This window comes from Cetorhinus maximus, chromosome 30, assembly GCF_964194155.1.
Source record: "Cetorhinus maximus chromosome 30, sCetMax3.hap1.1, whole genome shotgun sequence".
Taxonomy (NCBI): domain Eukaryota; kingdom Metazoa; phylum Chordata; class Chondrichthyes; order Lamniformes; family Cetorhinidae; genus Cetorhinus; species Cetorhinus maximus.
In genome coordinates, this window is record NC_135908.1 from 21,827,767 (window position 1) to 21,844,530 (window position 16,764).

Genomic DNA, 16,764 nt, shown 5'->3' on the forward strand with positions numbered 1-16,764 from the left:
TAAACAGTGGCATTGGTAACCAGAAACAGCCCCATTTACCACCAGCTGACCATATTACATAACTAGTGGGATCTGCCAGCACCTGGCAAATGGCCATCTACGATCAACTTCACCCATTCCATAAACAGTGCCAACTAACACCACTTGGGCACATTCCCAAAACTGCCCCATCTACCAACTTCTGATCACATCCCTGAACGGTGCCTTGTACCAGTAACGAGCTGAATTTACCAGCAACTGGTGACAGGCCCTGAACAAATTAATCTGCCAACACTTGGCCACATTTCCTAAATGGCTCCATTGTTCGGAGCTTGGTCTCATTCCCAAAACAGCTCCCCTTACCAGCCCATGACAACATTCCTGGAACAGTGCCAATTCCCAGCGTCTGGCCACATACACTAAAGAACGTCATCTGGCAGACTCAGATCATATTATATAAACAGCAACATGTCCCACCACTTGGCCACATACATGTTACACTGTGATCTACCAGCACCAAAAGCTTCCCTGGCTAGCACATTCTATCAGCAACTGGCCACATCGCCAACAACAGAACCATATACCAGCACTCGGTCACTTACACTAAACAGCAGTGTCTACAAGCTCGAGCCACATTCCCTAAAAATCTTAACCTAAACGCTCTTAGATTCACTAGGTCACTTTGAGCAGAGCTGAAGCTGCAATAAAATGATCTCGGTCCCATGGCCGGACTCATTCCCGATGGAGATCAGTTAACAGAAACATCTCCTTCCGAATAATAAAGGGATCAGGATATCTGGCAGATTCAGACAGTAACACTGATGAGGAAAGCTCACATCACAACTCTAATCTCAACATTCCAGATTCCCCAAACACCTGCAGTAAGATATTCCCTCTCGGGGTGGAGAACAGAAGGTCAGGACTATTTCCAGGTCCCAAACCCACCCCTAGGGGAATATAGTATTTCATTGGGAGTTTCAGAGGGGTGCCCCCTTAATAGGTATGAAGACAAGTTCTCTGTCCAATTAATGGTGGTGGGTGGGCTCTTTAAGCTGCAGGCCAATTGGAGGCCTTCCTCCTTGAGAGAAGCAGGGTGCAATGGAAGGTAAGTAAGAGAGAGGTTGTGTCAAAATGGAGGGACTCTCTTGCCAACATTTTTAAATCAAAAGTGAGAGTCAGCAGCCCGGCTACTACTATCGAACAATTGAGGTTGGGGGGTGGAGGGATCCTTCCACAGAGTGACCTGAGCCTGCCCTTCGCCCAGGCAGGGAGGCAGTACATTCAGGCATTTAAACTGACACCCATCATTGTGGGCAATTGGAAGGCAGTCAGTCTCTTTTAATTGGACTAAATGACCTGGAGATGGAACGGAGCCAGGGAAATGGTTAATATTCAGCCAGAGGGGCTAATTTTTGGCCTTAGCCATCTCCGATTCAAGTCCCCACTGGAATCAAAAATCCAGCCCAAGGCATCTTTCAACTGCTGAAACCATATGTGTGGGGAGATGAGGCAAGTGGGAGGGTCTGGGCAGGAAGGCAGCGATCAGGAGGGTCAGGTGAGGCGGCAAGCAGAAGGGTCAGGAAAGGGCAGGTGTGAGTGGGAGACTCAGGTGAGATGGGGAGCAGGAGGTAGGAAGTAGGAAGGAGGAGGTAAGTAGAAACAGTAAGTTAGCAAATTAGTAAGAGAATTTTTAGGCTCAAGACAAATAATAGGTTTTTCATGTAAAGGAACCTAACCCACCCTTATTGCGTGATTTCCTATAGGAAAGTGATTCTCATGTAGCATGCAGTTATTTAGAAATACATTAGGAATGTTAAATGAGGATTGGTTTATTTCTTAGTCGCAAGCCCAAGGAATATTCCAATCATTCAAATTAGTTTAAAAACCAACAATATTTCACAAAAATAATACACAAGTGAACCGTAAACAAAGAAAGAACAATTAAAAACTTAAAACAGGATACACTTGAGGAAAAGACATTGGTTAAAATTCTTAATATAAAAAGCTTAACATCAAAGTCTAGACTACAAGGGGTTAAATGGCTTTTTATTCTTTGAAAAGAACAGTGGGTGGTGCTGACACCGAAAACAAACATAACACAGAAGTCAGTCTTTAGTTCCTGCGTTAGGAAACTTTCCACATTCACATATACTCCCAGAAAGTAAAATACTCTTTCTAAAGACAAAAACTTTTTAAGGTAAAAGGCATGGATGAGGGTTTCAGCTGGAGAGGAGCTGAGGTACAGGTGGAGTTGTGACGTAATGGAGGTGGAAATAGTTAGGGTTAGTCACCAGTGGTTGGAAGCTCACCTCGGGGTCAAATGTGACACCAAGGTTGCAAACACACTGGCTGAGCCTCAGGCAGGTGCTGGGGAGAGAGATGTAGTTGTTGACAAGGCACTGGAATGTGGCAGGGACCAAAGACAATGGCTTTGACCTTCCCAACATTTAGTTGGACAAAGTTTTTGGTCATCCAATATTGGTCGACAGACAAGCAGTCCGGTAGTTTAGACACAGTAGAAGTTCATGGAGAGGGCAGTGAGGTACAGCTTGGTGTCATCAGTGTACATTTGAAAAGTAACAGTGTTTTCAGATGATATCAGTGAGGGGCACCATACAGATGTGAGATTGAGTAGAATGTACCTATACTCTCTGACATTTGGCAGAATGAAAGATAATCTCATTGAAACATAGAAGATTCTGAGAGGGCTTGACAGAGTAGTTGCAGAGAGCGTGTTTCCCCTTGACTGCAGTCTGGGACTGGAGGTCCCAATCTCAGGAAAAAGGGGTTGGCAATTTTGGGTGGAGATGAGAATTCTTCACTCAAAAGATTGTGAATCTTCTGAATTCTCTACCACAGAGGGCTGCAGGTGGTTGATCATGTGCAAGGATGAGGTAATAGTTTTTTTGGATTCTCAAGGAATGTAAGGATATGGGGATTAGTCAGGATCAGACATGATTTTATTAAATGGCGCAGCAAGCTTGAAGCATTTTAACCAATATCTTTCCTCAAGTGTATCCTGTTTTAAGTTTTTAATTATTCTCTCTTTGTATAACATTTCACTTGTGTATTATTTTTGTGAAATATTGTTGGTTTTTAAACTAATTTGAATGACTGGAATATTCCTTGGGCTTGCGACTAAGAAATAAACCAATCCTCATTTAACATTCCTAATGTATTTCTAAATAACTGCACGCTATGTGAGAATCACTTTCCTATAAGAAATCATGCAATAAGGGTGGGTTAGGTTCCTGACCTGTAACTTTTACATGAGAAACCTATGGCCTATTCCTGCTCTTATTTCTTAAGTTACGTTCTTATTAGAATTACCAAGGAGCCAAGGACAGATCCACGGGGACACCAGAGGTATTTCAATTGATATTCTGCCTATGGTTATATCGATAAGAAGAACCAGGCGAGTGCAGTCCCACCCAGCTGGACAACAGTGGAGAGGCATTGGAGGAGGATGATGTGGTCAACCGTGCCAAAGGCTGCAGACAGGTCAAGGAGGATGAGGAGGAAAAGTTTCTTTGTCACAGTCACGTAGGATGTCATTTGCAACTTTGATAAGAATACTCTGCAGGGGTAAGGGATTAAGGTTTTCAGATGTTTGGAAGTTAAAAAAAGGACCTCAAATTTCTATATTACTTCCAGTGGTAGTGAGAGTAGAAGATAGGGATGATCAATGCGTGGCTTGAGCCATGGTGCAGGAGGGAGGGCTTCAGATTCTTGGGGCACTGGGGCCGGTTCTAGTGGTATTGTCGCTGGATTACTAGTCCAGCGACAATACCACCATGCTATTGCCTCCCCTTTGGGGGAACACTTGGGTAAAAGTGATCATTGTATCATAAATTTAGGTTAATAATGGAGAAGAGCAAGGAACAATCTGAAGTAGAATGTCTAAACTGGAAGAGAGCTAAATTCAATGGGGTAAGGAGGGGTCTAGCCAGAGTGAGATGGAACACAAGAAATAGGAGTAGACCATTATGCCCATCGAGCCTGTTCTGCCATTCAATACGACCATGGCTGATCTTGGGCTTCGACTCCACTTTCCCACCCTTTCCCCATATCCCTTGATTTCCTGCGAGATGAAAAATCTGTCTATCCCAGCCTTAAATGTATTCAACGATGCAGCATCCACAACCCTCTGGGATAGAGAATTCCAAAGATTCACAACCCTTTGAGTGAAGTAATTTCCCCTCATCTCAGTTCTAAATGATCCTGAGACTGCGCCCCTGTGTTTTAGATTCCCCGAGCAGTGGAAACAATCTCTCAGCGTCTACCCTGTCAAGCCCCTTCAGAATCTTGTACCTCTCAATGAGATCGCCTCAACTGTCTAAACTCCAGAGAAAAATAGATCTAATTTGCTCAGCAAATTATGGGTGATCATTAAGGAGGTGCTTCAGGCACTGGCTAGGTAGCCAAACATGGATGCAAGATAGGGGAATGAAAGCCAGGACTCCTTGGGTGACGAGAGTGATGGAGAAGGTGATATGTGCTCATGAGAGTGATGGAGAGGGTGATACGTGCTCACGAGAGTTATGGAGAGCATGATACGCCACCATAAGACATAGGAGCAGAAGGTGGCCATTCAGCCCATCAAGTCTGCTCTGCCATTCAATGAGATCATGGCTGATCAGATAATCCTCAACTCCACTTTCCTGTCTTTTCCCCATAACCCTTAATTCCCTTACTGATTAAAAATCTATCTCCACCTTGAATATACTTAATGACCCAGCTTCTACAGTCCTCTGAGGTAAAGAATTCCAAAGATTGACTAACCTCTGAGAGAAGAAATTCCTCTTCTGTTTTAAATGGGTGACCCCTCACTCTGAGATTATGCCTCTAGTCCTAGACTCTCCCACAAGGGGAAACAACCTCTCAGCATCTACCCTGTCAAGCACCCTAAGAATCTTATATGTTTCAATAAGGTTGTCTTTCATTCTTCTAAATTCCAATGAGTACAGGCTCAACCTACTCAACCTCTCCTCATAAGAAAATTTCTCCATACCTGGAATCAACCTAGTGAACCTCCTCTGGACTGCCTTCAATGCCAGTATATCTTTCCTTAGATAAGAGAACCAAAACTGTTCACAGTATTCTAGGTGTGGTCTAACTAGTGGCTTGTATAGTTTTAGCAAGACTTCCCTATTTTTATACTCCATTCCCATCGAAGTAAAGGTCAACATTCCATTTGCCTTCCCTATTACCTGCTGAACTTGTATGTTAGTTTTTTGGGATTCATCCACAAGGATTCCCAAATCCCTCTGTGTTGCAGCCTTCTGCAGTCTTTCTCCATTCTTCCTGCCAAAGTGCATGACCTCAAATTTTCCCACATTATATTCCATCTGCCACTATTTTGCCCATTCACTTAACCTGTTTATATCCCTCTGTAGACTCCTTGTGTCATCCTCACCACTTGTCTTCTCACCTATTTTTGTATCATCTGCAAATTTGGCAAGAGTACATTCACTTCCCTCATCTAAGCCATTATTATATATTGTAAATAGTTGAGGCTCCAGCACTGATCCTTGTGGCACTCCACTAGTTACAGGTTGCCATCCTGAAAATGCCCCCCTTATCCCAACTCTCTGTCTTTTATTAGTTAGCCAATCCTCTATCCATGCTAATATACTACCCCAACACCATGGGCTCTTATCTTACATAGCCTTACATGCGGTACCTTATCGAATGCCTTTTGGAAATCCAAATATATTACATCTACTGGTTCCCTTTTATCTATCCTGCTAATTACCTCCTCAAAGAATTCTATTTGTCAGGCACGATTTTCTCTTCATGAAGCTATGCTGACTCTGCTTGATTAGATTATGTAATTCTAAATGCTCTGCCATTACATCCTTTATAATAGGCTGTAACATTTTTCTAATGACAGATGTTAAGCTAACTGGCCTATAGTTACCCGTTTTTTGTCTCCCTTCCTTTTTGAATAAAGGTGTTACATTGGCAGTTTTCCAATCCTCTGGGACTTTTCCAGAATCTAAGGATTCTTCGAAGATTACTATCAGTGCATCCACTATCTCTGTAGCTACTTCCTTAAATATCCTAGGATGCAACCCGTCAGGTCCAGGAGACTTATCGGCCTTTACCCCCATTAGTTTCCCTAGTAGTTTTCTCTAGTGACAGTTATTGTATTTATTTTCTCCCTCTCTTTTGCCGCTTGATTATTTAGTATTGAAATGCTATTAGTGTCCTCTACCATGAAGACTGAAGCAAAATATTTATTCAAATCCTCTGTAATTTCCTGGTTCCCCACTATTATTTCCCCAGTTTCATTCTGTAAGGCACCTTCTCCATCACTCTCGTGAGCACGTACCACCTTCTCCATCACTCTCTTGAGCATTATTACCTTCTCCATCACTTTCGTGAGCACGTATCACCCTCTCTTATCACTCTCGTGAGCACGTATCACCTTCTCAATCACTCTCATGAGCACATATCATCACCTTCTCCATCACCCAAAAAGAGTCCTGGCTTTCATTCCCCTATCTTGCATCCATGTTTGGCTACCTAACCTGTGCCTGAAACATCCCCTTAATGATCACCCATAATTTTGTTACTTTTTCCTGTCCAGTTTTAGTTGCTGAGCAAATTGGGTCTATTTTTCTCTGGAATTTAGAAGGTTGGTTAACAAAATTGAGGCTCATGGAGTAGGAGGGTCAGTGTCAGCTTAGATTTTTAAAAATTGGCTTATAGACAGAAAACAGCAAGTTGTGACAAATGGCTGTTCTTCAGATTGGAGGATGGTAGACAGTGGCGTGCCTCAAGGATAGTGCTAGGACCACTGCTTTTTATATAAATATAGAAGTAACTTGGATATTGTAATACAGAATAAAAGTTCAAACTCTGCTAATGGGCAGACAAGTGGCAGATGGACTTTAATACACAGCAATGTGAGGTGATGGAATTTAGCAGAGGGATACAAGGAGAGGCAACTTAGCTTTAGTGACACAGTTCTAAAGAGTGTGCAGAAGCAGAAGGACAAGCTGGTGCACATGCATAGATCTTTGAAGGTAGCAAGACATATTGAGAACATAATTAACAAAGCATGTGGGATCTTGGGTTTAATAAATAGTGGTATTGAGTACAAAAGCAGGGAAGTAATGCTGAACCTTTAAAAGGCTTTGGTTAGGCCACAACTAGAGTATAGCATCCAGTTCTGGTCAGCAACTCTTTAGGGAGAAAGTGATAGAGGGAGGAATAGGACTGACTGGATTGCTCTACAGAGAGCCAGCATGGTCTTGATGGGCTGAATGGCCTCCTTCTGTGCCATTAGATACCATGGTAATTAATAGACTGGCCCTTAAGGTGTCCAAGATACCTGGCTTTGTACCAGGAAGCCCCATTTTTAGCTGGACTGGTCACTACCCACTACCAGATGGTTTAATATCTGGTATTTTGACCGTTTCTCAGCAAAGCACCAGCAGGAGTTTGTGCTCTCTGCAGCAGCTTTGATGGGATAGGTGTTATAAAGGTTCATTTAGTCTCTCACTGAGGCTTTGAGACTTGTATGTTTAAACATTAACCACTTACTGTTTTACTGTTAACCCACAACCATGTACATATTCCAGGCACTGCCATGCATGGGTGATGCCTCTATAATTGTCCTTCCAGACCCTACCCCATCGTCTACTATCACATGACTCTTTACATCATATGGTGGGTGGTACTGTTCCCACATTTACCCTTGCTCTGCCTTTATACTACAATAGCATGCTATTACTGCTTAAAAACATATACAACAGTGGGGATTCAGAAAATAGTTTTATTTTTAATACTTTTTTTCCCGCTGTTCCCTTCCACTTGCCCGCTGGCCATTGTCTCTGAAATGGCACCGAATCTCTGAACATGATGCCGTCCCTCACCCCACCTGTTGCTGCCATGTCTGTTAAATGATGTTCATTATTTTTGGCATCTAACCACTTGAGTTGTCTTCAGGGTTGCCGACTCTGGTTGGACATACTCCGGGAGACATGATGGAAAGCCGGTGGTGTGGCATGAGCAGGTTTTAGGTCTATGAGTTAGCTGTACAAACAGAGATACATAAATACAAATCCTGCCCCACCTCCTCCTACTGCTGTCAATGTGTAATAATGGGGTGGGAGATACTGGAAAGATCAGCAACAAAATAAATTTCAATCTCATATAAAAGCAAAACACTGCGGATGCTGGAAATCTAGAACAAAAACATAAATAATTGAGTTGCTACTTACTCTCTGCCATAGCCGTATCCAGCTGCTATTCTCACACTTTACTTCTGGTGTTTCATTTAGTAAGTCACCAGTATCAGTACCAAAGTTCACTGTCCTGCTCTCACCCCATGGCCCTGGTGGGTGATGTGTTACAGTTCACTCAAGGTGTCCAAGTTGCTGTGGCAACATGCACTTTTACAGGTTGTAGTCTGGGGCTATGGGTCGTGTTTCCCATCACATGGCTGACCAGGAATCTCTCTGCTTCTTACCCTCTGCCATTAGCGTGTGTTGGAGGGATTTATAAATTGATCCTCAACCTGTTTGGGCGCGTTATGAACACACCTTCCTTGGCCACCAATCCTGGAGTGAGACTTGAACCCGCAAGCTTCACTGATCCACAAGACCACCCCATAGCCCTGTACGAATCCTAAATTTTGCTGCTTTTTATACTGAGATGAAGGGAATGGACATTTTGGAAGAAACTCAACCTCCCCCAACTCGGTGCACAAATCCAGAGTGGGCGAGGTGACAAAGCGCATGCGCGGTGTGGCTGTCCAGGACAGCACCCGCGCAACGTGTCGAGCCGGCGAAACGCCTGCGCAATGTGCCGGGCCGGCGAAACGCCTGCGCAGTGTGCCGGGCCGGCGGGGGCGCCTGCGCAGTGTGCCGGCCCGGCGGGGCGCCTGCGCAGTGTGTCGGGCTGGTGGGACGGCTGCGTGGTGTGAGGTGTTGCTGGGCCCTGGCCATGGCGTACCAGTTGTACCGGAACACAACCCTCGGCAACAGCCTGCAGGAGAGTCTGGATGAGCTTATACAGGTACAGGTACCGGGGGCGGCGGGAGGCATGGACCCCAAGCGGAGCCCGCGGCCCCTATGCCCTCGCTTTGGACAAGACGAGTAATCACCCCCCCCCCCTCCCCCCACCAAAAAATAAATTACCCCAAACCCCCCCACAACTACCACAACCTTCTCTCCCTAACAGCCCCTCCCGATCAGGCCTCAGTTGCCCAGTGTTTTCTATTTACCCTACCCCCCTCACTTTGCCCCTACGCCCCCCCCCCCCCCCCCCCGGTGCCCTCAAATTCGGGCCGCGACATTTGAACATTACTGTGGTGGTTTTTGCTGTGTACTATTTCTCATTTCCCATGTTGTTTCACACAGTCCCAGCAGATCACCCCTCAGCTGGCTCTTCAGGTCCTGCTGCAGTTTGACAAAGCAATCAACAACGCCTTGGCCCAGAGAGTTCGAAACCGAGTCAACTTCAGGGTGAGCTCCCTCTGCCATCTAGCAGATTCGTACATTTCTCCGTTGGATTTACGGTTCACATGGTTAAATTGTATTTACAGAAACAGGCCAACCAGCCCATTCTTCACCTGTCCCGTCTCACACCGTTCCTCACCTCTGTGCAGTTTTGGTCTCTATATTTAAGGATATATTTGCATTGGAGGCAGTACAGTAAAGGTGCACTAGATTGGTCCCTGGGTTGAGATGGCTGTTGCATGATGAAAGGCTGAGTAAATTAAGTCCATATTCTCTGGAGTTTAGAAGAATGAGAGGTAATCTCATTGAAATATTCAAGATTCTGAAGGGGCTTGACAGGGTAGACACTGAGAGGTTGTTTCCTGTGGCTGAGAAATCTATAACATGGGGACACATTCTCAGGAATGTCATTTAAGACTGAGATGAGAAATTTCTTCACTCAAAGGGCTGTGAATCTTTGACATTCTGTACTCCAGAGGGTTATGGATGCTGCATCACTGAGTATATTTAAGACTGAGATAGACAGGTTTTTGGTTTCTCAGGGAACGAAGAGATTTGTTGAGTGGGTGGGAAATTCGAGTTGAAGCCAAAGATCAGCCATGATCGTATTGAATGGTGGCTCGCTGGGCGGTATGGTCTACTCCTACTATTTTTTATGTAATTACATTCTGACTCCATCACCATTTTCCTTTCTTCCTCAGGTGTTTATCTAATTTTCCCTTACCATTTTTAAAATGTATTCTTTCATGAGATGTGGGCATCACAGGCAAGGCCAGCATTTCTCGTCCTTCCCTAATTCCTTGATGTGAGTGGCTTGCTGGAGGGGTGCAGTCACCCTTGTTTCATGGCTGTGGGTCTGGAGTCACATGTAGGCCAGACCAGGTAAAGACGGCTGATTTCCTTCTCTAAGGGACATTAGTGAACCACACGGGCTTTTTTTAACGACAATTGATGGTTTCATGGTCACCATTACTGAGACTGGCTTTCAGTTCCAGATTTTATTAATTGAATTTAAATTCCACCAGCTGCCGTAGTGGGATTTGAGCCCATGTCTCCAGAGCATTAGCCCAGGCCTCTGAATTACTAGTCCAGTGATATTACCACTACGCCACCATCTCTTTCACTTCATTCCCCTCAGTACCCCGTTGTGTTAGCAAGTTCTGCATTCTTATTGTTGTCTAGGATAAGAAGTTTCTCCTGAATTCCCAATTGGATTTATTAGTATAAAAACAAAAAGCTAAAAGCTACTGCGGATGCTGGAAATCCAAAACAAAAACAGAATTACCTGGAAAAACTCAGCAGGTCTGGCAGCATCGGCGGAGAAGAAATCAGTTAACGTTTCGAGCCTTCATGGCCCTGAAGGGCCATGAAGGCTCGAAACGTTAACTGATTTCTTCTCCGCCGATGCTGCCAGACCTGCTGAGTTTTTCCAGGTAATTCTGTTTTTGTTTTGGATTTATTAGTAGCTCTCTTATATTGATGTCCCCTAAGACTTGTACTCCAGAGTTAGCTGCACCCTTAGCCAAAATGTTCCAGTACAGCTACAACACTGCCATCTACCCAACAATGTGAAAAATTGCCCAGGTATTTCCTGTCCACAAAGAGCAGGATAAATCCAAACTGGCCCATTATTCCCTCAATAGCAAAGTAATGGAGGGTGTTGTCGACAGTGCTATCAAGCAGCACTTATTCAGCATCAACCTGCTCACCAATGCTCAGTTTGGGTTCCACCAGGGCCACTCAGCTCCAAACATGGACAAAAAAGCTGAACTCCAGATGTGAGGTGAAAGTGACTGTTTTTGACATCAAGGCAGCATTTGACTGAATGTGACATTAAGGAGTCTTAGCAAAATTGAAGTCAATTGGAATCAGGGAAAACTCTCCACTGGTTGGATTCATAGCTAGCACCAAGGAATATGGTTGTGGTTGTTGGCGGCCAATCATCTCAGTCACAGGGCATTGCTGCAGGAATTCCCCAGGACCGTATCCCAACCATCTTCAGCTGCTTCATCAATGACCTTCCCTCCATCAGAAGGTCAGAAGTGGGGATGTTTACTGATGATTGCACAATGTTCTCTCCCTGTGCTGTGGGTGTACCTATATCACATGGACTGCAGCAATTCAAGAAGGTAGCTCACCACCACCACCTTGAGCAATTAGAGATGGGGAATAAATGCTGGCCTAGCCAGTGACAGTAACATGCCAGGAACGAATAAAAAACATCATAAGATTAGAAGTGGGGATGTTCGCTGATTGCACATTGTTCAGTATCATTCAAATGACATTCATGTCTCATAAATGAATATAGAAAATTCTGATCAGCATTGTAACACATATTGATTTCAGTTAATATTCCATAAATTTTTCCATTCTATAAACCTGCTGTGTCTGTGTCACATTAATATGGAAAATATATTGTACGAATTTAATTTTGTAATCACATAATACATTGCATTGGCTAAGGTTCAGTATTTCTCATAGTGAGATTTGGTGGTGGTGTTCAAATTGCACTATCGGTAAAGCTTTAGGGTACTGAGGTGTAATGTGTAAATTTTTTTGCAGTCTGTTCCTAACTTTCTTGAAATAATTTTTGGGTTTGACACCTTTTGCATCACCCTTTGATACGCTCTGCAGTTGGTGAGTTGTTTCATGGTTTTATTTTAAAGGGCTCCTTGAATACGTACAGATTCTGTGATAACGTTTGGACATTTGTCCTAAATGATGTGGAATTCCGAGAAGTCACTGAACTTGTTAAAGTGGACAAAGTGAAGATTGTAGCATGTGATGGCAAAAGTGAGTTGGAATTTGTTACAATTGAATGCACCTTTTTATTTGTGATTTAAATTCCATTGCGAGCTTCTTATTCTCAGCTGTATGTGGAACATCCAGTGTTTTTCTGCATCCATGGGAAACTGTATATAGCACATCAATATTAGCAAGACCTGATAACTGTTTACAACACAAGGTGTCATTGAAGAGGGGGCTTTTGAGAAAGGCTTTAGTGAGAGTGTGTGGAGTGTTCTGGATGGGGAAGGATTCATACCTTGAAATTCCATCACCAAAATTGGGTCCTATAGTGTTGCAACGAGCAAATAACTCTCCTCAAATAATTAATTAGAAATAATTAGCTACCTTTTTCCCATAGTCTCTCGCCCTTTTTCCCATATCCAGTGTTCATGCTGCACACGAGCCTCCTCCGACCCTACGTCACCTCAAATGTCTGTATGAAGAAGTTTTTCTGGCACTCTATTCTAAATTTCTTACATCTAGTCTTGTAATAATGGCCTGTCATTGCTGACACCTCCCCTGCCCACCCAATCTGATTCTATCTATCCATCCCATTCTTAATTTTGAACACTTCTATTGTACTGCCCTGTCATCTGTGTTTCAATGCTGAAGGTCCAACTTCTCCACTTTCAATTATTTTCTTTTTTAAAAGTTTTATTTCCTTATACCTGACAGCATGCTCATGTGTCCGCTGTACTTTCTCCAACTCACTGATATTGACTCTTTTCAGCTCATTTCTTCATCTTTTCAATATCCCATTGCAGCTTTCAAAGATTTAACTACACTCCCTAATTTGACATCACCTGCAAATTTTAACACACTCTCTCCAGACCTGTGCTCTGATCATTGATCATTATTCCTGGACCTGCATCAATATCGTCCCTCAAGTTCCGACGTTGCATCCCTGACACTTTATCCCCCTTTAACCAAACTAACTTCTCTGAAATGGTCCTTTTCTCCATCACAATTTTGCGCTCAGTCCCCTCTTCCCCAATACCCTGCCCTTCAATAACGACTGATGCAAATTACTTTTTAACAATTATTCCATGTTTTAATGAGCTACTCATTGATGATCATGTCCTCTGGCACCTCCGTATGTTAAAAGAATCATGCAGCACAGTGTGAAGCCTTTTGGCCTGTCATACCTATGCTAATGCCCTTTTAAATTTATTTACAAAATTGACTTCCACCACTTATTTTGGTGGAACATTGCAGATCTTGACAACTGAGTGGGGAAAAAAAACTTCTCGTCCCCTCGAGATCCTTTGCCGATTTCAAATCTCTGACCACTGGTTATGGCAGAGATTTTTGAAAATTCACATACAGCACGTTCACTAGTTGCCCCTTATCCATCCTACAGATTACATCCTCAAAACTCTGACAGATTTCACAAACACAGTTATCCTTTCATTAATCCACTTTACTTAATCATACAATTTTCAGAATGTCCATTTATCATATCACTCGTAATGGATTCTAGCATTTTGCCTACTGCAGATGTCCAGTTAACTGTACTTTCTTCCTCCTTTCTTAGTGGAGGTTGTTTGCTACCTTCCAATCCTTGGGTACTGTTCTAGTATCGAAAGAATTCTGCGAGGTCAAAACCAAACATCCACTATTTCTACAGCTACCTCTCTTAAAACTCCAGGATGCAGGTTGTCAGGTCCAGGAGATTTGTAGCCATTTAGTTACAATCTCTCCAAAAAGATATTTGCAGATGGAGGAATTGTCCATTCTATCAGGCTGGCTTGGAATATGAGATGAAAGACCAGTGTCAGTGGTGGATAAATTGTTGAAAAATATTCTGAGGCAATATGAATTGTCATTTAGAAAGGCACTGATTAGTCAGGGACAGTCAGCATGGATTTGTTATGGGAAGGTTGTCGCTGACTAACTTGATTGATTTTTTTGAGGAGGTAACAAGAGGATTGATGAGGATCACGCATTTGATGTAATCTACATGGATTTCATAAAGACTGACAAGTGAGAATCAGTGGGATCCAATAGCAAGTGGCAAGTTGGATAGTGATTGGAAGGTTGTTTCCAGTGGGGTTCTACAGGGCTCAGTATTAGGCCCCTCATTTTTTTTGTGGAATATATAAGTGGCTTAGACTTAAATGTAGGGGCCATGATTAAGAAGTTTGAAAATAAAACAAAAACTGGTTGGTTGATAGTGAGGAAGAAAGCTGGCAGGAAGATATCAATGGGCTGGTCAAGTAGGCAGAAAAAATGGTAAATGGAGTTCAATCAGGAGAAGTGTGTGGTAGGATACTGAAGATAGTATAGAGGAACAAAGGGTCCAAAGACCCCGGAAGTAGGACAGGTGGATAAGGAAGGTGGTTAAGAAGGCATACGGGATACTTTCGTCTATAAGCTGAGGAACAGAATGTAAGCGCAGGGAGGTCATGCTAGAATTGTATAAACGCTTGATCGGTCACAGTGAGCATATTGCATACAGTTCTGATCACCACATTACAGGATGAATGTTATCGTATTATAGAGGGCACATGGAGATTGATAAAAATGTTACAAGGAAATGAGAATTTTAGGTGAGGAAAAATTGGATAGGCTGGGGTTGTTTCCTTACAGGCATACATATGAACATAGAGCAGGAATAGGCCATTCGGCCCCTTGAGCCTGCTGCGCCATTCAATAAGATGATAGCTGATATGATAGTAACCTCAAATCTGCATCCCACCAATCCCCGACAACCTATCCCCCCCTTGTTTACCAAGTTTTTATCCACCTCTGCCTTAAAAATATTCAAAGACTCTGCTTCCACTGCCTTTTGAGGAAGAGAGTTCAAAGACTCACGGCCCTCTGAGAGAATTTTTTTTTAATCTCATCTCCATTTTAAATGGGCGACCCCTTATTTTTAAACAGTGACCCCTAGTTCTAGATTCTCCCACAAGAGGAAGAAGCGTCTCTACATGCACCCTGTCAAGACCCCTCAGGAACTTGTATGTTTCAATCAAATCGCCTCTTAACTCTTCTAATCGCCAGCAGATATACGCCTAGCTTGTCCAACCTTTCTTCATAAGACAACCCAGTCATTATGGATATTAGCTTGGTAAACCTTCTCTGAACTGCTTTCAACACATTTACATCCTTCCTTAAATAAGGTGACCAATACTGTACACACTACTCCAGATATGGTCTCACTAGCGTTGTGTATAACTGAAGCATAACCTCCCTACTTTTGTATTCAATTCCCCTCGCAATAAATGATAACATTCTATTAGCTTTCCTTATTACTTGCTGTACTGGCATACTAGCCTTTTGCAATTCATGTACTAAGACACCCAGATCCCTTTGCATCTCAAGAGCCCTGCAATCTCTTACCATTTAGATAATATGCTTTTCTTTTATTCTTCCTGTCAAAATGGACAATTTCACATTTTCCACATTACACTCGATTTGCCAGATCTTTGCCCACTCACTTAACCTATCTATATCTTTTTGTAGCCTCCTTATGTCCCCTTCACAACTTACTTTCCTATCTATCTTTGTGTCATCATCAAATTTGGCATCCATCCATTCATCCAAGCCGTTTATATAAATTGTAAACAGTTGAGGTCCCAGCAATGATCCCTGTGGCACACCACTTGTTACACTTTGCCAACCTGAAAAAGATCCATTTATGTCTACTCTCTGCTTCCTGTTAGCCAGCCAATTTTCTATCCATGCCAATATGTTACCCCCTACACTGTGAACTTTTATTTTCCACAATAACTTTTGATGTGGCACTTTATCAAATGCCTTCTGGAAACCTAAGTAAATTACATCCACCTTTATCCACAGCATATGTTACTTCCTCAAAGAACTCCAATAAGTTGGTTAAACATGATTTCCCTTTTACAAAACCATGTTGAATCTGCCTGATTACTTTGAACCTATTGAGGTGCCCTGCCAAAGTTTCTTTAATAATAGCTTCTAACATTTTCCTATGACAGATGTTAAGCCAACTGGCTTGTAGTTTCCTGCTTCCTGTCTCCCTCCCTTTTTGAATAATGGAGTTACATTTGCTATCTTCCAATCTAATGGAACCTTCCCTGAATCTAAGGAGTTTCAGAAAATTAAAACCAATGCATCAACTATCTCACTAGACACTTCTTTTAGGACCCTAGGATGAAGTCCATCAGGATCCAGGTGCTTGTCAGCCTGCAGCTCCAACAATTTACTCAATATCGCTTCTCTGGTGACTGTAATTTTCCTGAGTTCTTACAAACCTTCCATTTCCTGACTTATAGCCTCTTCTGGGATGTTACTTGATACCTGTTCATCTGCCATTTCCTAGTTTTCCATTATCAATTCTCCAGACACACTCTCTATAGGAGCAACACTCAATTTGTTAACTCGTTTCTTTTAAGTATTTATAGAAACTCTTGCTATCCATTTTTATATTTCTGGCTAGCTTTCTTTCGCACTCTAATTTTTTCCTCATTAATCTTTTAGTCATCCTTTGCTGTTCCTTATATTCTGTCCAATCTTCTTGGCTTCCACCTATCTTTGCACAATTGTATACTTT

General features: G+C 42.8%; 1 protein-coding gene across 2 annotated transcripts in view; it reads left to right on the top strand.

Annotated features, from left to right (window-relative positions):
* The window catches only part of gtf2a2 (general transcription factor IIA, 2), a 71,329-nt gene that overhangs the window by 52,913 nt on the left and 1,652 nt on the right, over nucleotides 1-16,764 (top strand). The window contains exons 1-3 of one of the 2 annotated variants that reach the window (XM_078532604.1): nucleotides 8,848-9,006; nucleotides 9,351-9,455; nucleotides 12,116-12,242. In XM_078532604.1, the coding sequence (XP_078388730.1) occupies nucleotides 8,935-9,006; nucleotides 9,351-9,455; nucleotides 12,116-12,242 (304 nt within the window). In that variant the 5' untranslated portion in view covers nucleotides 8,848-8,934. Of the gene's footprint in view, nucleotides 1-8,847; nucleotides 9,007-9,350; nucleotides 9,456-12,115; nucleotides 12,243-16,764 lie in introns of those variants that run through there. The other variant, XM_078532603.1, reaches the window with a different exon arrangement.